General features: G+C 44.5%; 1 protein-coding gene and 1 pseudogene across 2 annotated transcripts; both read left to right on the forward strand.

The window, feature by feature from the left end:
* Window positions 1-457: 457 nt before the first annotated feature.
* Window positions 458-1,488, forward strand: LOC133082667 (melanoma-associated antigen B4-like; annotated as a pseudogene).
* Window positions 1,489-4,267: 2,779 nt separating this feature from the next.
* On the forward strand, window positions 4,268-23,359 carry LOC133082666 (melanoma-associated antigen B3-like). 2 transcript variants are annotated; one of them, XM_061179350.1, is made up of 2 exons: window positions 4,268-4,294; window positions 22,245-23,359. In XM_061179350.1, the coding sequence occupies exon 2, from the start codon at window positions 22,298-22,300 to the stop codon at window positions 23,330-23,332; it is 1,035 nt and encodes a 344-aa protein (XP_061035333.1). In that variant the 5' UTR covers window positions 4,268-4,294; window positions 22,245-22,297; the 3' UTR covers window positions 23,333-23,359. The 2 variants fall into 2 exon arrangements, with proteins under 2 accessions (XP_061035333.1, XP_061035332.1); XM_061179349.1 differs by lacking the exon at window positions 4,268-4,294 and adding an exon at window positions 20,152-20,215.
* Window positions 23,360-24,319: the final 960 nt, after the last annotated feature.

Here is a 24,319-nt window from a genome sequence, read left to right on the forward strand (position 1 = left end):
CTGGCAGGGAGGTGGACTGAGGCACCCCTTCACTTCCTTCTCCTGGATCGCAGGGAGGTTTGAGGTGTCAGCTTCAGAGTAGCAGAGGGGAGGGTGCCCAGGCTCTGCCAAGACCTGACATGATAATACTGAAGATGAACCGAGAGGACCCCACTGCCAGCACCTGTTGTCACCTGAGTAAATCCAAGGCAGGGCTGATAGGATGCAGAGTAAAACTCTAAGGCCTCTGTGGTTCCTCTGTGGGATTCTGGGAGGACAGGCTGACCAGGAAAACAGGAACCTTGTGGGTTCCTAGAGCAGTGCCCTCAAGGAAACTTGCAGAGGCAGCCTTTGATAAAGCCAAGGTGGAATCTCCCTACTTTAAGGTGCTCACGTCATCTCATTCTCCAGCCTCCAGGTGTCCAAGTCACCTGTCATTGGCCCACACTCCTGTCTGCTGTCCCTCACCACAGCCGTCATGCCTCATGGTCAGAAGAGTAAGCTCCGTGCTCGTGAGAAACGCCGCCATAACAGAGGTGAGACCCAAGGTCTTAATGCTCAGGCCACCACAGCAGGGGTAGAAGAGACCACTTCCTCCCCCGCTTCTGTTTCTCAGGGTACTCCCCCGAGCTCCGCTGCTGCTGGCACTCGCCAGGAGCGTCAGGGAGCCCCAGCCACTAGCTCTCGTGCTGCAGGGGTTTCATGCCCAGGATCTGATGTACGTGCCAAGGGCCAGGTTAAGGCCAGGAAAAATTCCTCCCAGGCCTCAACCTCCAGTGATCCTGGAAAGGATCTTGTAACCAGGAAGGCAGGGATGTTGGTGCAGTTCATGCTGTATAAATATAAGATAAAGGAGCCCATTCCAAAGGGAGAAAAGCTGAAGATTGTCAACAAAAGGTATAGGGAGCACTTCCCTGAGATCCTCAGGAGAGCCTCCGAGTGCATGGAGCTGCTCTTTGGCCTAGAATTGAAGGAAGTCAAGCCCAACAGTCATTCCTATACCCTCGTCAGCAAGCTAGGTCTCACCGATGACGGGAGTCAGAGCAGTGGCAGGCGGTTTCCGAAGAATGGGCTTCTGATGCCTCCCCTGGGTGTGATCTTCTTGAATGGCAACCGCGCCTCTGAGGAGGAGATCTGGGAATTCCTGAATATTTTGGGTGTTTATGATGGAAGGAGGCACTTCATCTTTGGGGAGCCCAGGAAGCTTATCACAGAAGATTTGGTGCAGGAAAGGTACCTGGAGTACCGCCAGGTGCCCAACAGCGATCCGCCACGCTATGAGTTCCTGTGGGGCCCGAGGGCCTGCGCCGAAACCAGCAAGATGAAAGTGCTGGATGTTCTGGCCAAGATCCATGATACGGTGGTCCCCACTGCCTTCCCACCCCACAATGAAGAGGCTTTGAGAGATGAGGGAGAGAGAGCCCGAGCCAGGGCTGCAGCCAGGGCTGGCACTACTGCCACTGCCGTGCGCGTTCCAGGGCCACAACCAGCCTCTCCTCACACCCCTAGTGAGGTCTGAAGCCCATTCTTCACTTTGTGGTTGGCAAAGCCTGTTAACCAGTGTTCCTGATATGCTTAAATAACTTGTTGACTTTTTTTCTGCATTTTTAATTGGCGTTCCTTTCAGCAGAAAGTTTATTTAGATTCAGACTATGTGAATGACATGGATCACACACTTATTGCTGTTTGTCAGATTTAGGAGTAAGAAATTTGTTTTTTGAAATACAAATTGGAAATCCTTAAGTCACTTTTGTGGTCCAGAACAAGAATAACATCACTTTAGGATAAGAATATCCTTGGAAAGGTGAAAGAACACCACGCTAAAATAGGATCAGAAGATAGCTAGGTAGCTAGCTGGAGAGATAAGATAGATAAGACAGATAGAGAGCTAAAGTAAAAGTTGATCAATTCTTGGTTTGCCTTACTCCATTTAGTCTTTCTTTTGTAAGTTTAAAAGATATATACTGGATTTGCTTATGGTTTTCAAGAATGTTTGAGAATATAAATTATAGCAAATGATTTGTTCATGACTCTGATTTTACACAAACATTAACTGAGCATCTGCTCTTAAGAAGTCTCTGTGCTTGTACTGGGGATGTTTAGTCAAAAAAGTCCTAGCCTCTGCCCATGCAATTATAGTTTCTCAGAGAAGCTATTATTACATGGAAAAGGGTGAGATACTCTCTACTTCAAGAAGAACAAGTAAAAAAGGAGGGTAAAGAGGGGGTGGAGAGAACATATTACTTAGTTTTCATTGTTAAAAGCAGAATTTTGGCTGATTGGGAGGATTTTTTCCGGCTAGAATGCTGCATATTCTCTGACATCCCTTAGATGTAAAAAAAAAAAAAAAAAAAAAAAAAAATCCCAGCTGGATTGATGGTAACATCTGAGGTCAAGATAATCGTAGTAATAACTGCCATCCCCTAATGTCTCAATACAAGACAGGCACAGTGACAGATGCTTTCCATACATTACATATATTCCACCAGTCCTACAAGACAGGTCTTATCAAACTCACTTCACAGTGAAGAGCCTGAGGCTCATAGAGTTAGAGTTTGGTAATGTGCCACAATTCCTAAGGCTAGTAAATGACAGGGCTGGGACTAGACTCCTGGTCTAAATTACTGTAGAGCTCGTACTGTTCTACTCCTCCCGCCCTGAGACACACCCTGTGTCTTTTATTTCAGCTGTTTTCTCAGTACTTCAAACTTTGTCTTAGGTGATAAAAAGAATGGCCTTGTGCTCAAACCACTGGATTGGAATACGTAGCCAGAGCAGTAAGAATACCAAAATATTTGAGGGGTATAAATAAATAAATGAAAGAGACAATATTCGGTGACAGTATAAGCATCTACATTTGCGATGTTAGATAACCTCAAAGGACTAGGGGCTCTCAAAATCATCCTTACAGTCTCTTCCCCGTAGAAAGTAAATCTATCAGAAGAGAAGTGGCATGGGAATCTTCATCTGGCTGATGAGATAGACTAGATCAGTGTACTTTTTTTCCCTGACAGGCTACCACCACCTGTTCTGGGACTCCTGCCTTGTGCTATAGCTTCCCCATCTCACATTACTCCTGGGCCAGGGACCCATTCTCTGTAAGGTTTGCAGAGCCAAAACTGCTCAAGAGTTTGCAGAGATGTGGAATTTCCTAAGAAGGCTTTAATCCAAGAGATAGAAACCAAGCTGAGGGCCCCATGTAGGAGGACTGAGGAGACCAACACCCCAGAATATTGGGGGCTGGTCGCTGGGACACCAGTCCTGTCTGCTGTCAGACACAGAGGGTGTCAGGCAGAACTGTTAGGCTAACCGTACCCTCACTTATTCTTCAGGCTTCTTGGGGCCATAAGAAATTTGTCTAAGGGCAGAGTTCTCAGGTTGGTAGAGGAGAGAGTGTGAGTCTCTCACAGAAATGACAGTGATAAACCTGAATGAGGATGACGGAAAGACCCAGCCAGAACAGTAGGATCCCATAAAGTCCCATCCCCTTTGGCAGCCCGTTGAGGTCCAGAACAGTCCTGGCTGCTTGTGACTAACACTTTCAACTCCGGTCGCAGGAAGGTGGGGACTTTGGCGATCAGCAGAGCCCCCAGCCTTCGATCAGCAGAGAATGGAGTCCCAGGAAGTGTGCAGAGTCCTAGTGAAGACCCTGCCTGTGGACATGGGGACCACTCACGCCACAAGTGACAGGGCTGCACTTAGCCCCTCCTCTGCTGTTAGCCCTGGGAGGCATAGGCAAGAGCTGGCAGGGTCAGGTGCCCCCTGACTTCTGCCTGGAGGGTGTCAAGGAGGTGAGGACCTTGGTTTATAGGCTGGCTGTTCAAGCAGAGAGTGGAATCCCAGGCGTGACAGTGTCAAAGTAAAAGTCCTGTACGAGGAGTGCGGCAACCAACTACCCCGTTACAGATATATCCTTAGAAAGTCCCGCGTCTGTAATTGGCCTTGGGAGGCAATAGACAGGGCTTTCAGACTAAGTTTATCCCTTATTGCCTGAAGGAGGATGGTTTCAGGGACTTAAAGTCCTTGGACTGATGGGGGAGGCCTCATTCAGCAGAGGAAGGGTACCCAGTTCCTAACAGGAGTCAACATGATGACCCTGACTGACAATGAAAGGATCTCTCCCAGAAAGAAGGGGACCCCATAGAGCACTGTCCCTGTTGTCAGACCTGAGGCTATGTCACTGAGGCATGGTGACATGATGCGTCATACTCACCTCCTCCCAGAGCTCTCGTGGAGGTAAGGAACCTCATTAAGATCGAAGGGGGCAGCCACAGCTCAACAGAAGGAGGATTTCCAGGTTGTGCCAGAAGCCAAGGTAAGGACCCTGAAGGCCGAAAAGACCATCCGCCTCAAAACAGTGGGGGCAGAACATATTCCTACCACTGCTGTTAGCCTTGTGAAACCGTGGGCTGTTGTGGCCAGATGAGGCAGACTCCACACTTCTTCCTAGGGGGTCTCAGGGAACTGGGGGCCTCAGTATGAGGGGAGAAGCGTCAAGGCAAGACAGGGACTATTTCCAGGTTGTGACAGGAGTCAGGGTGAGGACAGTGAAGAATGTGGGAACACACATACCAGCAGTGGCCACGCACAGTCTTCCCTACTGTCAGCCTAGAAGGCCCCAGGCAGAGATGTCAAGCAGAGGGCCCATCAGTTCCCACCGAGGAGGAGCAGGGAAGTTAGGGTTTTGGTCTGATGGTGGTGGTCCCATGGCGACAGAGGGAGGACTCTTAGGCCTGGCTGCGAATCCAATTTAGGACCCTGACTTGGAACCCTGGATGGAACCGTCTGCCACAGGACCTCAACCAGCTTGCCACAGCTTTCATTCTTGTGAGACCATGGGCAGGGGTGGCCGGACAAGGGCACCCTTATTTCCTCCTCTTGGACCACAGGGAGGTGTGGGTCTTACTATGAGGAGATAGGCCTCAAGTCAAGAAGGAGGGGAACCCCAAGCCCCATCAGCAGTCAAAGCGAGGAGCCTGAGTGGGGGCTGAGGGGGTCTACCCATTCCTGAATAGAGGGGACAAAAGAGAGGCATGCCCTATCCTTAGATGTCAGCTCTAGAAAGCTCAGGGCAGGGCTGTCAGGCGAGGCTCCCCCTCACTTCTTTATATCAGGTCTAAGGTAAAATCTTTGGTTTGAAAGCGCAGCCACCAGTCATGAGAAGGGAGGGATGTGGTGCATGCCGGGCACTGCAGCAGTTGCTTTGCAAATACCACCCAAATGCCACCAGTCCTTCACAGATAAAGAGCCTGAGGCTCACTCATAGAGTTTAATAATGTGACAAAGTTCACATGGCTGGTAAGTGACAGAGGTGGTAGTAGGCCCTTGACTTGAGTTAGTCTAAAGCCCACACTCTCACTCCTCCAAGCCTGAGCTGACTTTGTGTCCGTTAATTCACTTTTTTTCCTCATTACTGCGAAACGTATCTCAGGCAATAAGAAGAAGGACTCTGTGATCAAACTATTATATTGTAATACATAGCCAGAGCAATAATACCAAAATAAATGTGAGTTATGAATAAGGGGAAAAAAGATAGTATTTGCTGACAATAGGATCATCTACATATGTGGTTTCAGATAAGCTTAAAAAATTGGGGACTCAAAAAAATCATCTCACAGCCATTTCTTTATAAAAAGTTAATCTAGGGACTTCCCTGGCGGTCCAGTGGTTAAGACTCTGCGCTTCCACTGCAGGGAGTACGGGTTTGATCCCTGGTCAGGGAACTAAGATCCCACATGCCGCGCAATGCGGCCAAAAAAAAAAAATACTTAATCTATTAGAAGTTAGATGAGAACTTAAGTCTGGCTGAGGAAGGGAAGGAATAGGTTAACGTGTTGTATTTCTCTTATAGCCCACTACCTGGGCCCCCTTACTTGTGCAGTGGATTTCCCATCTCTCATCACTTCTAGGACAGGGACTCATTCTCTGCAAGGTTTGGAGTAGGGAAACGGCTCAGGAGTTTTCGGGGATGTGGCATTTTCCAAGAAGCCTTTAATCAAGGGGGCAAGGGCCTATAGGAGGACACCCATGGATCAGGGCTGGAGAGAGCAGCATCCCAGAATACTGGGTGTAAGACACCAGCCTCTGGCTGCTCTCGGACTCAGAAGGCTCCAGGCAGAGCCCTCAAGCTGAACATCTATCTCCTCGCTCTTTTGGCACAGTTGTCAGGGACTTGAGACCTTTGGTCTAAGGAGGGCGATCTCCGGTCAGTAGAAGGAGTTGTCAGATATAAATGTGAAGCCCCTTAAAAAGATAAGAAGGAAATACCCACCCAGAACACCAGGGTCCTGTAGAGTCCACTTCCTGCTGTCAGCCCTTGTAGGTCCTGCATTCCATCGCAGGGTAAGGTAGAAAGAGGCTTTGAGAGATGAGAAGGAGAGAGCCCGAGCCAGAGTTGCAACCAGGCCTGGCACTGCTGCCACCACCAGGGCACGTTCCAGAGCTAAGTCCAGCAGTCCCTTCCACACCTAGTGAAATCTGGGGCAGATCCTTAACTTGTGGTTGAAAAGAGAAGTAAATATTCTAGGTAGCTGAGCGCCAAGGTGAAGCTGAAGGGAACACATTGTATGTCTTCTTTTTGTTCTTGCTTTGCTTGAGTAACTGGGAGATATTTTCTGTTTGGGGGTTTCTTTTTGGTACTCTTAAAATACTATTCCTTGTAACTGAAGGTTTATTTGACTTCAGTATCTGTGTTTATGAGCAATGTATATCACACATTTATTGCTGTTTTTCAGTATAAGTATAAAAGTTTTGGGATTTTACACAACGAATCAAAAACCTTGAATCTCTTTTTGTGATCCAGAGCAAGGTAACATGCTATGTGAATCAGGATTTTCTTGCAGGTGTGAGTGAACACTGAGGTAAAATTGTTGGTATCAAGAAATAAAGAAAAGGGTCTTGACTGAGTGGCATCAGCAATATGCTGGAATAGGAATTCCCAGCCCCTGTTTCCCCACAGCAACCCAGATTTTAAAATGATATAAGTAACAAAATACCTTTATAAAAGGTTCAGAAACCAACTAAGAAGTTGCAGTACCACAGGCGAGCATAAAGCCTAGATTAGCTGCATTTGAAATGGGTAAGAACAGCAATTTGACTTTATTGGCATCAACCCCTGCTTCAAGCTGGCACAGCTTAGTACCAAGAGAGATTTTGACCTCTCTAGGTGGGGGGGGGGGGAGAGAGAAGGTGGGGTGAATGTTCCAAGTCCCTGGGAAACTGTTAGAACCAATAAATGTATTCAGGAAAGCTGCAGGGCACAAAAGCAACACACAAAAATTAGTTGTGTTTCCAGTGCATAAGCAAACGTATAATTCAATGAAAAGCAAACACACATCTGCCTATCACCAATGTCAAGAGATAGAACTTAGTGACAGCACCCCTGAGACCTCCCCAGTGCCACTTACCAATAACTCCCTCCTCACAGCCAGAACCTCTACTCTGAGTCTTTTCTTTATAGTTTCACCACCTGTGTATGTACCTGTAGATACTGAAGTTTTGCCCATTTTTGAACTTGATGTACATGGAATCCGATTGTGTTGCAGTTTTGTGCCTTGCTTCTCTGGCTCAGCACGACGTTAGTTTTAGGTTTGTGAGATTCGTCCATGTTGCATGTGGCTCTAGTTTGCTTTGTATTCTTCCATTAAATGAATATATGAACATAAAAAAAAATAGTTGTGTTTCTAAACACTAACAACAAACTATCTGTAAAAGAAATTAAGAAAACAGTTCTATTTAAAATATGTCAAAAGGAATAACGTACTTAGGAATAAATTTAACCAAGGAGGTGAAAGATCTGTACGGTGTAAACAATAAGACATTGATGGAAGTAATTGGAAAAGACACAAATTAAAGGAAAGATGTCCCAAGTATATGGGTTGGAAGAATTAATATTGTTAAAACATCCATACCACCCAAAGTGATCTACAGATTCAATGGAATTTTCCACATAAATAGAAAGAAATTCTAAAATTCATATGAAACCACAAAAGACCTTGAATAGACAAAGTAATCTTCAGAAAGAGTAGCAAAGGTGGAAGCATCACACTTCTTGACTTTGAACTATAGTACAAAGCAGTGTGGTCCAGCATAAAAACAGACACACAGACCAATGGAACAGAATAGAACCTAGAAATAAACCCATGCATATGTGGTCAAGTAATCTTTGACAAAGGCACCAAGAATACACAGTGGAGAAAGGATAGTATCCTCAATCAATAAATGGTGTTGAGAAGACTGAATATCTACATGCCAAAGAGTCAAACTGGATTCTTATCTTACATCACACTCAAAAAATAATGCAGAATGGATTAAAGAGTTAAAAATGAGGCCAGAAACCATAAAACTCCTAGAAGAAAACATGGGGGAAAGCTCCTTGTCATTGGTCTTGACAGTGTTTTTCTTTCTCTTTTTAATTTGACAACAGAAACACTGGCAAGAAAAACAAAAATGAATAAGAGGGACTACATCAAATTAAAAAGATTCTGTACAGCAATGGAAACAATCCACAAAATGAAAAGGCAACCTGTGGAATCGGAGAAAATATTTGCAAACTGTATATCTGATAAGTTAATATCTAAATTATAAAAGGAACTCATACAGCTCAATAAGAGACTGATTAATTAAAAACTAGCTCAATTAAAAAAAATGAGCAAAGAACCTAAGTATTTTCCAAAGAATACATACAAATGGCCAACAGGTATGTGAAAAGGTAAGGTGCGCAGCATCACTAATCATCAGGGAGATGGAAATCCAAACCACAAGAAGATGGCACCTCATACCTGTTGGGATAGCTTTTATCAAAAAGCCAAGTGATAGCAAGTGTTGGCAAGGGTGTGGAGAAAAGGGAGCATTTGTGCACTGTTGGTGGGAATATAAATTGGCACAGGCACTATGGAGAACAGTGTGGAGGTTCCTCAGAAAACTAAAAGTAGAACTATCACATGAGTCAGCATTCCCACTTCTAAGTATGCAGTTGACCCTTGAACAACACAAGTTTGAACTGTGCAGGTCCACTTATAGATGGATTTTTTTCAATAAACATATTGGAAAACTTTTTAGAGATTTGGGACAACTTGGAGAAACTCACAGATGAATCACATAGCCTAGAAATATCAAAAAATTAAGACAAAGGTATGTCAAGAATGCATAAAAATATATGTAGGTACTAGTCTATTTTATCATTTGCTACCATAAAATATACACAAATATAAGAAGTTAAAATTTATCAAAAGTTATGCGCACACATACTTACAGACCATGAATAGCACCGTTCATCTCCGAATGAGCAGCTTGTTTCTCTAGTAAATTGTGTGTCTCAGTAAAAAGTGATCTCCCGTGGTAATCGGGTATTTCTCGTCATATCTAGTATGATACTGTAAACCCTGAATAACACCATAGGACCCATACAAAGTGCCACTGGTGGTGCTGGAAGTGCTCTCAAGAAGCAGACAAAAATCATGACATTATACGAAAAAGCTGAATTGCTTGATAGGTACCATAGACTGAGGTCTGCAGCTGCAATTGCCACCATTTCAAGATGAATGAGTCTAGCATAAGGACCACTGTGAAAAAAGAAAAGGAAATTCAAGAAGCCGTTGCTGCAGCGATGCCATCAGGTGTGAAAACCTTGTACTTTTTGCAGAATACCTTTTTATCTCATATTGAAAATGTAGCTTGTGTGTGGTGCAGGATTGCTATAAGCAAGGCATACCTATAGACTCTAATAGGATTCAAGAAAAAGCGAAGTCATTATGACAACCTAAAGCAAAAGGTGGGTGAAGGATCTAAAGCTGGAGAATTCAATGACAGCAAAGGATGGTTTGATAATTTTAGAAAGAGGTTTGGCCAAAAAAACGTCAAAATAACAGGAGAAGCAGCTTTTGCCAATCAAGAGGCAGCAGATGAGTTCCCAGATGCCATTAAGAAAATCACTGAGTATTAATCTTGTATCCTGCAACTTTACCAGATTCATTGATGAGCTCTAATAGTTTGCTGGTAGCATCTTTAGGATTTTCTATGTATAGTATCATGTCATCTGCAAACAGTGACAGTTTTACTTCTTTTCCAATTTGGATTCCTTTTATTTCTTTTTCTTCTCCGATTGCTGTGGCTAGGACTTCCAAAACTATGTTGAATAAAATTGTTGACCAAGACTTCCCTCGTGGTCCAGTGGGTAAGACTCCATGCTCCCAATGCAGGGGGCCTGGGTTCTATCCCTGGTCAGGGAACTAGATCCCGCATGCATGCCTCAACTAAGAGTTCACATGCCACAACCAGGAAGTCTGCGTGCCGCAACTAAGAAGCCCGAGCCCACATGCTGCAGCTAAAAGATCTCGCATGCCACAACAAAGATCCCTCGTGCCGCAACTAAGACCGGGCGCAGCCAAAATAAATAAATAAATATATTTTTAAAAAGTGGCAACAATGGACATCCTTGAGATTATCATACTAAGTGAAGTAGGGTGGAGAAAGACAAATATATCACTCATATGTGGAATCCAGTTTTTAAAAAAATGATACAAATGAACTTATGTACAAAACATAAACAGACTTACAGATATTGAAAACGAACTTATGGTTACCAAAGGGGAAACGCTGGGGCGGGGGGAGATAAATCAGGAGCTTGGGATGAACATACACACACTACTGTATAGAAGATAGATAACCAACAAGGACCTACTATATAGCATGGGGAACTCTACTCAATATTCTGTGATAACCTATATGAGAAAAGAAAGAATGAACATATGTATATGTATAACTGAATCACTTTGCTGTACACCTGAAACTAACACAACACTGTAAAGCAACTATACTCCAATAAAATTTTAAAAAGTAAAATATAAAAAATTTTTTGAAAAAATCATTGACTAGAAAGGAGATCTGCCTGAACAGGTTTTAAACGAAGATGCAAGTGCCCTATTCTGGTTGGAGGTGGGGGTGGGAATGCCACAAGGGACATTTATTGGTAAGGAAGAGAAGTGAGCTCCAGGATTTAAGGCAGGAAGGGATAGGCTAATTCTATGGTTTTGTGCAAATGCACTCGGGTTCATGATCAGGACTGCCCTTATGTATAGAGCTACTAACCCCAGAGCCTTGAAGGAAAAAATAAACACCAGCTACCAGCCTTTTTGTTGTACAACGAGAAGGCCTGGACAATGAGAACCCTTTTTTGGATTGGTTCCATGAATACTTTGTTGCTGAAGTCAGGAAGTACCTTGCCAGTAAGGGACTGCCTTTTGAAGTTCTGTTGATATTGGACGATGCCCTTGGCCACCCAGAACCCCATGAGTTCAATACCGAAGGTGTCACAAATGGTCTTACTTGTCCCCAAACACAACATCTCTAGTTCAGCCTTTAGATCAGGGGGTCAAAAGGACCTTTAAGGCTCATTACACGTGGTACTCTATGGAAACAATTGTCAACGCTATGGAAGAAAACCCCAATAGGGAGAACATCGTGAAGTCTGGAAGGATTACACCACTGAAGATGCTATTGTTGTTATAGAAAAAGCCAGGAAAGCCATCAAGCCCCAAACACTAAATTCCTGCTAAAGAAAACTGTGTCCAGGTGTTGTGCATGACTTCACAGGATTTGTGACAGAGCCAATCAAGGATATCATGAAAGAGACCGTGGATATAGCACAGGAAGGTGGCGGCGGGGAGGTGAAGGGCTCTGAGATATGGATCTTGGAGGAATTCAAGAGCTAATAGACACTAGAGCGGAGGAATTCATAGAAGATGACTTGATGGAGATGAGTGCTTCTGATCCGGTACCAGACAGTGAGGAAGAGAACTAGAAGAAGCAGTGCCCGAAAACAATTGACATTAAACAGTCTGGCAGGAGGGTTCTGATTATTCAAGACTGCTTCTGACGTCTTTTATGACGTGGACCTTTCTATGGTACAGGCACTAAAACTAAAGCAAATGGTAGAAAAACTATTGGTACTGTATAGAAACCTCTTTAGAGAAATGAAAACACAAAAATGTCAGGCAGAAATTACAATGTATTTCCGTGAAGTTACACCAAGTGTGCCTGCTTCTCCTGCCTCCCCTTCCACCTCCTCCACCTCTTGCATCTCTGCCGTCCCTGAGACAGCAAGGTCAACCCCTCCTTCTTCTTCCTCCTCCTCAGCCTACTCAACATGAAGATGACGAGGATGAAGACCTTTATGATGATCCACTTCCACTCAATGAGTAGTAAATAATCATCACGCCATACAGTTAATAAATTTATCTGTTGAGTATGTGTATATGAGTGTCTTCGTGTGAAAATTTAATAACTGTATGGCAAGAACTGTATGAGATGTCTTTGTGTCATCGTCATCACCTAAGTATTCATCATGTAGAACATTGTATGCAAGACTTGTATTGATGTGGATAGCCTACCATTACCTAGGCAGAAGGTGAGTGACATTTAATATAAATTAATAACGCATTCATCTTCTTACTGTTTTATAACCTTGCTTTCAAAGAATTACGTTACCGTATGGTACGCCCCCCTCTCTCTCGTAATTGGCTAAACTGCATATCAGCCTGTCATCACAGGTAAGTGGTGTTTTTTAAACTAACAATGTTTCTAATACTGTATTATAAATATGACTAATATTGTATGTTATAAAAAATTTTAGCAGTTCATTCATTACTGTATATGCTAGGCTACCACGAAGCAATCCTATCAATTAGCCTAGGCTACTATAAAGCAATCATATTGCTGCTTCTTCATTATCAGTGCATGAATCCTTATACCTGTAAATAAATATGAATTTCTTTTCACATTATTTTTTTCATTTTTGATGTTTAGTGTTTTGTATCTATAGTCTTTTGTGTCATATAAGACAATATTGATGTAGGTACTGACAGTCAGTTCTTCTTGTAAACAGATGCTGTAAACTTACAGTATTGATAAATACAGTACTGTAAATGTATTCTCCCTTCCTTACGATTTTCTTAGTAACATTTTCTTTTCTGTAGCTTACTTTATCGTAAGGATACAGTATATAGTACTTATAGCATACAAAATATGCGTTGACTGTTTATGTTATCAGTAAGGCTTCCGGTCGACAGTAGGCTATTCGTAGTTAAGTTTTGGGAGAGTCAAAAATTATACAGGGATTTTTGACTGCATGGGGGGTTGGTGCCTCTAACCTGCACATTGTTCAAGGGTCAACTGTATATCCAAAGGACGTGAAATCAGTATCTTGAAGAGGCATCTTCGCTCCTATGTTCATTGCACCATTATTTACAATAGCCAAGATATGGTAACAACCCAAATATCCATCAGCAGATAAATGGGTAAAGAAAATGTGGTATATGCATACAATGGGATATTATTTCACCTTAAAAATTAAAGAAATCTTGTTATATGGGACAACGTGGACGAACCACGGGGACATTATTCTACATGAAATAAGCCAGTCACAGAAAGACAAATACTGCGTGATTCCACTTATATGAGGTATCTAAAGTCATCAAACACATAGAAACACAGAGAGGCTGGGGGAGGGAGAAGTGGGTGGTTGCTCTTCAACTGGTATAGTGTTTCAGTTATGCAAGATGAATAAATTCTAGAGATCTGCTGTGCAACATTGTGCCTATATTTAACAATACTGTATTTGTGCCTAAAATTTAAGCGAGTAGACCTGATGTTTAGTGTTCTTACCACAACAATAATTTTAAAAGTTGATTGTCTTGTTCTCTCCCCAAGTAGAGAGTAAGCTGATTAAGTGCATTTAGAAAAAAGAACTCTTTTGTACTGTTGGTGGGAATGTAAATTGGTGCAACCATTATGGAAAACAGTATTGAGGTTCCTCAAAAAATTAAAAATTGAACTACCGTATGATTCAGCGAACCCACTTCTGGCTATCTATCCAAAGGAGTTAAAATTAGGATCTCCAAGTGATATCTGCATCCCCATATTCACTGCAGCGTTATTCACAATAGCCAAGACATGAAGCAGCCTAACTGTCCATTGATGGACGAATGGTTAAAGAAAATGTGGTATATACATATAACGGAGTATTATTCAGCCTTAAAAAGAAGGAAACCTTGTCATTTGCAATGACCGAGATGACCTAGAAGACATTATGCTAAGTGAAATAAGCCAGATACAGAAGGACAAATACATGATAGAAGCAGAATAGGATGGTGATTGCCAGGGGCTGGGAGGAGGGGTAATGGGGAAGTGTTTGTCAAAGGACACAAATTTTCAGTTATATAAGGTGAATAATTCCTAGAAATGTACTGTATAGCATAGAGCCTATAGTTAACAATTCCATATCAGATACTTAAAGTTTGCTGAGAGGGTAGATGTTATGTTAATTGTTCTTGCTCCCCCCCCCCAAAAAAATAAATAAGTAAATAAATAAAGAGGGTGGGAGGAAGCTTTTGGAGGTAATGGATATGTTTATGGCATAGATTGTGGTGATGGTTCACAGGTGTATATTTATCTCCAAACTCATCAAGTTGTATATATTAAATGCATACTGCTTTTTGTATGATAATCATACCTCAATAAAGTGGTTTTAAAAAAAGGGCAGATATTTTGTTTTATTTGGGGTTGTAGTCTGAGCATAGTGCATAGTATACAGTAGGTACCTTGTATTTAATCAATAAAGGCCGAAAGAAAGACTATAAATAAGGAAAAGATCGTCAATTTGTGGTTTGCCTAAATCCTTCTCATGTTTCTTCTTGTAAAAGTAGAAGTTATACACCTGGATTTGCTTAGATTATTCAGGAATGTAAGATAAATTTTAATGGATTAGGCCACATGCTTACTCTTTTTAAATTTCCCAATCACTAATTGAGAATGAGCTCTTCAGAAGGCTTCATACTAGTACTGTGGATGCTTCCCCCAGCCCCCCCCCAAAAAGCCCCCAAACAACAACCACCACAAAAACAAGATCTAGCCCCTGCCCATTGAATTTTAGAGTCTAGGAGCTGCTATTATATAAAAAGATGGTGAGATACACTCTATGACCTAAAGAACAAGTAAAAAGTAGGGGTAAAGAGGGCAGGCAGTTGGAGCTGAAAGCAATCAAGTGTAAATGGCCTGAGGCAAGGCAGTTTGGCGCCTTAGGAAAATGCAAAGCCGTCAGCGAGAAGTGATTTTAAGTGAGGTTGCCTGGTGGGCTAGATGAGACTATGGGAGTGGTGAGCCCGGCCAGACCCTCAGATGGAGGGCCTCAGAGAATCCAGAATCCACTGGGCTGGCAATCTTCACCCTGGGTTGGGGGGAGCCAGTGACCTCTCCATTAAAAGGGTACTCAATTATTCTACCTTGTGTGTAATTTGGCAAATTCTAGGCAAGTTCTAGATTTTTGTTGGTAGTTAAATAAATGGAAATAATGGTTATTTAGAAGAAAGGGTAGCTGGTAGGGAAGATATTGGTCAATGACAAAAAATTCTAAGGACTTTGAGTTGTTTCCAACTGGGAAAGATTCTCCCACAAGCGCATTATATATTATATCCTCTGGTGTGGATATTACATGATTGTCCTTGCTAGGCAGCATTTTAGTTAATTGCGATTTCTTTGTCTTGCTGTTTGGTTAATGTGCTCAAGTTCATGGGGCTAGTGAAACAGCATGTAAAACAATTGATCAGCTTAAACTGGTTTTGCCTCCTTAAATAGGTTGTTGATTAATCAAACCTCGAGTTATTTTACAGAGGCAGAACTGCACATCTCCAAGAAGGAACCCATGACCCCAGGATGACCCTGGAACCAAGATCTTCAGTCTGCAGAACTCAGAGAATAGAAATGTTGCCTGGAGAGCCCGTGAAAGTCCTTCAATTAAGGAAAATCTGGCCTCCAGCAGCATGAGTTGCTTATATGGACTAATTCAAGACTAGCCAATTAGCTTCCAAGTTTGAAATTACCCTAACCCCTTAAATTTCACCCAGACCGCTGGATTGAGGTGAGATTTGAGAGCCTTGTCTCCTGTGTTAGTCGGCCTTGCAGTAAAGCTCTTTTCTCAAAAACTGTTGCCATAGTGTTGGCTTCCGTGCACACAGGGCAGTGAGCCCTTGTTCAGTAAGTTTTGGCAACCCAGATGAGATTTAGGTCTTGTGACCGCCTGCCTGAGGCACTGTAGCCCCTGGCAGAGTGTGGGCCCTCCGCACCAACCTTGAGTAGCCGCCTAGACTGAATTTGTCTAGAAGGTCGGCTCTTGGGTTCCTGCTTCCCCGCCATGGCACTCCAGGCTCCTCGGGCTACTTTCACTTTTGAGAAAAGAAACAGCTCCTGGATCAGACGTCTTTTGGGTGAGTAACCTTGTTAAAATGTGCCTGTACCTAAATTGCCTGATAATCTCATCGGAATTGTGGGCTAGAGTCCTGCCTGGGGGAGTTTTTTTTTGGTCGGGATAGAGTCCAGGTTAGAGTCCTAAGGCTAGGATCGTGGGCTCGAGTCCCACCCTAAGAGAGACAGTACAAAAGGTTACAGCTGCTGAGGTACTCAAAGGATTGGGTAAAAGTCCCAGGCCTTTGGATTTGTTTGCCTATGTTTGTTTATGTCTGACTGTTATATTTGTTAGGATTGGCTGTTGGATGACTGTGGCAAAACTTTATTAAACCTGATATTAATGAGGGTCCTCTGACTCAGGAGATAGAAGACCTTGCTCCTGGACTGGAAACCTTGCTTTACAGGGTGATGGGGTTTTTCACCCATGGCTAAGAGGATTGCCCAGAGGTGGTGTTACACGTGTATATTCCTTTTTTAATTTTTTTGTTGTTTTATTGGAGAATAGTTGATTTACAATGTTGTGTTAGTTTCAGGTGTACAGCAAAGTGAATCAGTTATACATATACATATATTCTTTCTTTTTCAGACTCTTTTCTCATATAGGTTATCACAGAATATTGACTAGAGTTCCTTGTGCTGTACAGTAGGTCCTTGTTGGTTATCTGTCTTATATATAGTAGTGTGTATGTTAATCCCAAGCTCCTGATTTATCCATTCCCCCCACCACGTTTCCCCTTTGGTAACCATAAGTTTGTTTTCGATATCTGTTAAGTCTGTTTCTGTTTTGTAAATAAGTTCATTTGTGTCATTTTTAAAAATTAGATTCCACATATGAGTGATACATGATATTTGTCTTTCAGTCTGGCTTATTTCACTTAGTGTGATAATCTCTAGGTCCGTCCATGTTGCTGCAGATGGCATTCTTTCTTTCTTTTTTTATGACTGAGTAATATTCCATTGTATATATGTACCACATAGTTTTTTTAAATAATTTTTTTTTAATTTTATTGGAAATACATTTCTTTTTCTTTTTTTTTTTAAATTAATTTATTTTTGGCTGCGTTGGGTCTTCGTTGCTGTGCGTGGGCTTTCTTTTTAGTTGTGGTGAGCGGGGGCTACTCTTCATTGCCGTGCGCGGGCCTCTCATTGCGGTGGCCTCTCTCGTCTTGGAGCACCGGCTCTAGGTGCACGGGCTCTAGAGTGCAGGCTCAGTGGTTGTGGTGCACGGGCCTAGCTGCTCTGCACCGTGTGGGATCTTCCTGAACCAGGGCTCGAACCCGTGTCCCCTGCATTGGCAGGCGGATTCCTAACCACTGCGCCACCAGGGAAGCCCTACCACGTAGTTTTTATCCATTCCTTTGTCGATGGACATTTAGGTTGCTTCCATGTCTTGGCTATTGTAAATAGTGCTGCAGTGAACGTTGGGGTGCATGTACCTTTTCAAGTAATGGTTTTCTTTGGATATGTGCACAGGAGTGGGATTGCTGGATCACATGGTATTTTTTTTTTTATTTTATTGGAGTATAGTTGATTTACGATGTGTTAGTTTCAGGTGTACAGCAAAGTGATTCAGTTACACATATACATATATTCGTTCATTTTCAGATTCTTTTCTCATACAGGTTATCACAGAATATTGAGCAGACTTCCCTGTGCTATACAGTAGGTCCTCGTTGGTTATCTGTCTTATATATAGTAGTGTGTATGTTAATCCCAAGCTCCTGATTTATCCCTCCCCCCGCCCCACGTTTCCCCTTTGATAACCATAAGTTTGTTTTCGATATCTGTAAGTCTGTTTTCTGTTTTGTAAATAAGTTCATTTGTGTCATTTTCTTTTTCAACACATTTTTTTAAACATCTTTATTGGAGTATAATTGCTTTACAATGGTGTGTTAGTTTCTGCTTTATAACAAAGTGAATCAGCTCTACACATACATATATCCCCATATCTCTTCCCTCTTGCATGTCCCCTGCATTGGCAGGCAGATTGTTAACCACTGCACCACCAGGGACGTCCCGGAATAAAGTTTTTCTCTCAAAAGCCAGTGCCATGGTATTGGCTTCTATGCATGTCAGGCAGTGAGCCCTTGCTGGGTAACACTAGTAAATGACAGGCCTGGGACTAGACTCCTGGTCTGAATTCCTCTAGATCTCACACTGTTATACTCCTCTTGGCCTAAAGCAGAGGTTGTATTCCTTGATACTCAAATGTATCTTGGGATAAAAATAAGGACTCTGTGGCTAAAGAACGGGATTGGAATATATCCAAAGCATTGAAGAATACCTCAGTAAATGACAGTTAGGAATAAGGAGGAGGAACAGGAATAAGGAGAAGAAACAGATGATAATCAGTGACAATAAGATCATCTCTATATGCAGCGTCAGATAACCTCAATCAGGGGAATCACAAAACCATCCTGGACAGCTCCTTTCCTTTAGAAGTATGTGCATTATCTCAGATACTGTGGGTTGGGTTCTAGGTCACTGCAATCATGCGAATATTGCAATAAAGTAAATCACACGAAATTTTGGGTTTCCCAGTGCTTATAAAAGTTGTTAATCCTATTGTACACTTACTAGACAGTGTCTAAAAAAATGTACACATCTTAATTTAAAAATACAAAACAGTTACAATAATAACAAAGATAACTGAGCAGAGAACCATAAGAAAATAATGAAAAAGTTTAAAATATTTCAAGAATTAACAAAATGTGGCACAGGGACCCCACGTGAACACATGGTGTTGGGAAAACGGCGCCCATTCGCATGTTCAATGCACGGTAACCACAAACTTACAATCTGTAATAAAACAGAATATCTGTGAAGCATGATTAAGTGAAATACGATAAAAAGAGGACCTGCCTATAAATCGATTAAAACAAGTCACAGAAGAGGCTAATTCTGGCTATTGAAAAGGCCAGATTAGCATTATTTTTCTCTGGGAGCCCGCCCCTGTCCTGGGCCCCCTGCCTTATGTTGCATTTTCCCCATCTCACGTCAAGTCTGGGACATGAAACTACAAGGTTTGCATTAGGTACACTGCTCAAGAGTTTGCAGGGATGTGGCATTCCCCAGGAACCTTTTAATCCAAGAGATAGAGAAAATGAACCCCCCCCCCCATGAGTGAGGCCTGGAGAGACGACCACGCCAAAATATAGGTCATTCAGAGACCTGCCCAAATGTGCTCTCAGACCTAGAATGCCCAGGCAGGGCATCCTCTCTTATAAGTCTCATAGTTCTCAGCGAGGTCAAAGTCTTGGTCTAAGAAGAACAGCCTCAGTTCAGTAGAGGGAGAAGCTCAGGTTGGAGGGTCAGGGAGGATCAGGTCCCAGGACTGGCCAGGAGTATGGTGGGGTCCCTGAGTGAGGAAAGAGGTATCACTAGACCCACAAATGAGGGGACTTTACAGACCCCTGCCCCCATTCTTAACCACGAGAGGCCCCAGGCAGAGCTATAGGGGTGAGAAGCCTCCTCATTTCTGTCTGTCTGGTCTCAGCGAGGGAAGGGCTTTGTCTATCAGGATCAGGTCCCAGTTCTGCCAGGGAAGGGGCCTTGGCCATAACCAGACAAACCAGGGTCAAGGTGAGGACCTCAGTGCTTATGAGAGGGTCTCTCTCCCAAGGAGGGAGGCTCACAGGGTGGCGCCCCTCTTGTCAGGCACAGATGGTCAGAGCAACGCCCTGACTTCCCCACTAGGGACTCCGGGAGGTGAGGGCTTTGTTTGGAGGCTGGAGGACTCGGGACCACAGAGGGAGGGGTCACGGGCTCTAATCGACGGCACCGGAGAGAACCGCGAGGGAGGATCAAGGGACGGCTGACCTCTGAACCCCGGGGTCCCGTAGAGCCCCGCCCCTCCCGTCAGCCCTTGGAACCCCACACAAGGCAGCCGTAGCCGGAAGTGGCTCCCACACTTCCGCTCCGGGCGCGAGGAGGTGGACGGTTGCTCACGGCGTTTGTTCGGCCAAGGGCGGATTCCCAGGACTGATCTGCAGTCAAGGTGAGGACCTGAATGCGGACCCAAGGGACCCTTCCCCCTCCCGTAACAAAGGTGACCCCCACAAATCCCGCCTCTGTGATCAAAAGTGGAAGGTTCCCGAAAAGCTGTTAGGCTGAGTTCTGCCTGGAAATTCTCAAGGGGGAAAGCCTTAACCTAAGAGAGAATTTCCTGATTCTGTAAATCAAGGAGACCTAGGCCCTAACTGAAGTCAAGGCGGGGGGCGGGGCGGGGCCTGAGTGCTAGTGAGGGAGTAGAGATGGCAACAAAGCAGCCCCCATGCGCCCGGTTCCCGGAGGCTCCAGGCCGGGGTGGTCATATATAGCAGGCCCGGACTTCCCCTCCACCCCCAGGAGCTCAAGGAGGTGAAGCTTGTGGGCACAGTTCAGTAAAGGGAGGAGTCCCAGGCTCTGACGGATTCCAAGATGGGGACCCTGTATGAGGACCTAGGGACCACCGACTCCGGAACACTGGAGTAGCACAGACCCCCACCCCTGCTGTCAGCTGTCAGAGACCCTGAGTAGTTGTGGCCGGCTGTGAGTCATGCTGACTTCGGCTTGAGAGGTTCCAGGAAGTGAGAACTTTCATCTGAGGGCCATGCCTCCGGCCGGCCAAGAGAAAATCCCCAGTACTGGTGTGGAGTCAAGGTGAAGACTTTGAGTGGGGAGTGAGGGGTGCCACTCGGCCCATAACAAACTGCACTAAGTCTGGCTGCTGCTGTAGGCCCTGGGAAGCCCCAACAGAGCCATCAAACTGAGTTCTGCCTGAAATGTCTCGGGGATGGGAGGGCCTTGGTCTAGGGAGTAGCTCCGTCTTGCAGATGGAGGATACCTAGGTCCTAACTGAGGTGAAGGTGAGGGCCCTAAATACTAATGAGGGGGCCTCTCCCCATTTAGGGGTGGCATCACAAAGCAGCGCCCCTACACTTGTGGGAGGCTCCAGCCAGGGGTAGTCATATATGTAGGACCCTGACTTTTCCCCTCTAGGGACTCAGGGAACTGAGGGCTTTGCTCTGAGGCTGGACTACCCAGGTTATTGGTGGGAGGAGTCCTAAGTCCTACCCAGAGTTGAGGTCAGAGACCTGAGTGAGGACTAAGGTGAACACCGACTCTAAAATGTAGGGTCTCATAAATTCTGCCCGTTTTCTGAGTAGAAACCAAGAGTATCTGTCAAGCTGAAGCACTCTTCTCATTTGTCTGGAGAGTTCAGAGATGTGAGGATGTTGGGCTAATTGAATAGCCTCAGTTCTGCAGAGGGAAGAGACCCAGGGCTTTATAGGAGTCAGGGTGAGGACCCTGAAAGAACAGTGATGATACCACTCACCCACAAACAGGGAACACAGCAGAGAGTGCCCCCTCCTTGCCTGCAGCACTGAGGAGCCCAGGTATGGAAGTCAGGTGTACGTGAACCCTCCTTTTTTCCTGATGGTATCAGATTGGTGAGAGCCTTTGTCTGAGAAGAGGTACATCAGATCAGACACAGGTATCCCAGGCCCTACCTAGAGCCAAGGCAAGGACCCTGAATGAGGACTGAGGACCCCAGTGAGCCCAGGACAGAGTCCCATAGAGCTGTCAGCTGTGGGTGCCCCCTGGCAGGGGCGCTGGGCTGAGGTGCCCCTTCACTTCTTCTTAAGGTATCCCAGGAAGATGAGGACCTGGGTCTGAGGTATAAATTTAGAGCAGCAGAGAGGAGGGGGCCCAGGCCCTGCCCAAAGTTGATATGATGGTCCTGAATATGAACTGAGGGGACCCCAATGCTCCAGAGTAGAGGGGGCTCCACAAGGACTAGACTTGCCCACTGCTGCTCTCAGCCCCAGTAAGCACCAGGCAGGGCTGGCAGGCTGCAGCCTGAGGCTCACTTTAATTATTTCCACAGGGTTCTTAGAGGACCTTAGGTGATCAGAACAGGAGTCCTGTGTGTTGGTAGAGCAGTGCCCACATGGAAACCTGCAGAGCGGCCCTCTTAAAGGCAGGGTGGTACCTCCCTGCTGTAGGCGCTCACACACTCTCATCCTCTCTCCCCTCTCTGCCAGATCACCCGCTGTCCTACCTGCACTCCTGCCTGTTGTCCCTGACCACAGTCACCATGCCTCGGGGTCAGAAGAGTGAGCTCCGCGCCCGTGAGAAACGCCGCCAGGCCCGAAGTGGGACCCAGGGTCTGACGCGTGCTCAGGCCGCTGCAGCCGAGGAGGAAGCCGCCTCGTCTTCATCTCCTCCTCCTCTTGGAGTTACTACTCAGAGAAAGCCGGGTGCTAAGTCACGTAGCACTCTCAAGAGTCGTCAGAGGGCCCTAGGCACCACCACTAAGCCTGCAGGTGTTTCTCCCACAAGATCATACAAAGGAGCCAAAGGCAAAATTGAGAAAAAGCACAGTTCCTCTCAGGCCCCCGTCTCCGCTGTGTGGTCTCGAAAAGGCCCTCTAAGGAAGACAGCGAGTGTGTTGGTGCAGTTCCTGATGCACATGTATAAAAAGAAAAAGCCTGTTATGAAAGCACATATGCTGAAGATTATCGCTAAGAAGTACCAAAATCGATACCTTGAGATCCTCAGAAGAGCTTCCTTCAGCATGGAGGTGGTATTTGGTGTTGACTTAAAGGAAGTCGACCCTACCAAGCATTCTTACACCTTTGTCAGCAAAATGGCTCTCCCCAGCAATGGGACCATGAGCTGTGGCAGGGGATTCCCCAAGACCGGTCTCCTGATGCATCTCCTGGGTGTGATCCTCATGAAGGGCAACTGCGCCACAGAGGAGAATGTCTGGGAATTCCTGAATAAGATGAGAGTCTATGCTGGGAAGAGGCACTTCATATTTGGGGAGCCCAAGAAGCTCATCACCCAAGATTTGGTGAAGCTGAAGTATTTGGAATACCGGCAAGTGGCCAACAGTGATCCAGCGCGCTACGAGTTCCTGTGGGGCCCGAGAGCCCACGCCGAAACCAGCAAGATGAAAGTCCTGGAGTTCCTGGCCAAGATCAATCACACCGTCCCCAGTGCCTTCCAGTCTTGGTATGAAGAGGCTTTGAAAGATGAGGAAGAGAGAGCCCAAGCCAGTGGATGTTCCAGTGTTCTGTCCGGCTCCTCCCACACAGAATCTGGGGCAGATTCTGCACTTTGTGGCTGAGGAGAGCAGTCAGTGTTCCAAGTAGTGTAGGGCTGGGTGTGACGGAGGGAACAGTGTATAATACCTTTGTGTTCCTGTTCTGTATGGGGAATTGGGAAGTACGTCTGTGTTTTTGTTTTTTGCTGTTTTTCAAACGTTACTCCTAAGTGAAATTTTATTTAGCGTTATAATGTAAGTTTATGAATCACATCAGTCATACTTATTGTTGTTTCTCAGGTTTAAGAATAAGAGTTTTGCTGTTTTGTAAGACAGACTGGGAAAACTTCCATCTTACTTAGTAATTTGGTGGAAGATAGCATGGCATTGCAATATGCAATTCCTTGAAGATGTGAAAAAGTTAAGTATAGTATAGTATAGTATAGTATACTATAGTATAGTATAGAAAAAGTAAGATGGTCAATATTTGGTTTCCTAATTCCTTTTACTCCATTTTATAAAATTATAAATAACAGTATGTGCTTGGCTGGTTCAAAAATGTAGAATTAAATCATAATAAATTAGACCTCATGCTCACAGGCTCATTTATTCCCCAAACATTAATTGAGTATCATCTGCTCTTAGAAGGCTCCATGCTAGTACTGTGAGAGCTGAGAAGAAGAAGACCTAGCCACTGACCATAAAATTATAGAGTCGAGAAGCAGCTATCATATAAAGAAAATGGTGATATATACTCTAAGACCAAAAGGACAAATGAAAAGACAGGATAAGAAAGGAGAGAGGTGGTTTTAGATGACAGCAGTCAAATGTAAATTCCCTGATGCAAGGCAGTGGTGGGCCTTGGGAAAATGTAAGTCCTTCAGTGGGAGGTAATTATAAGTTAGGTGCGTGGTGGGCTAGAAGAGACTGATAATTTTGAGCAGGGGCCGGATCCTCAGATGGTGGGCCGTATAGTTGAAAGACAAAGCCTGGAATGGGAAACTGCCCTTAGCAGTTACAGGCACACTTCATTTTGTTGCGCTTTGCTTTATTGTATTTCACAGATACTGC

This window comes from Eubalaena glacialis, chromosome X (assembly GCF_028564815.1).
Source record: "Eubalaena glacialis isolate mEubGla1 chromosome X, mEubGla1.1.hap2.+ XY, whole genome shotgun sequence".
NCBI lineage: Eukaryota > Metazoa > Chordata > Mammalia > Artiodactyla > Balaenidae > Eubalaena > Eubalaena glacialis.

Excerpts from the sequence above, each read along its gene's own strand:
- LOC133082666 (XM_061179350.1), top strand. The coding sequence starts at position 22,298 with ATGCCTCGGGGTCAGAAGAGTGAGCTCCGCGCCCGTGAGAAACGCCGC.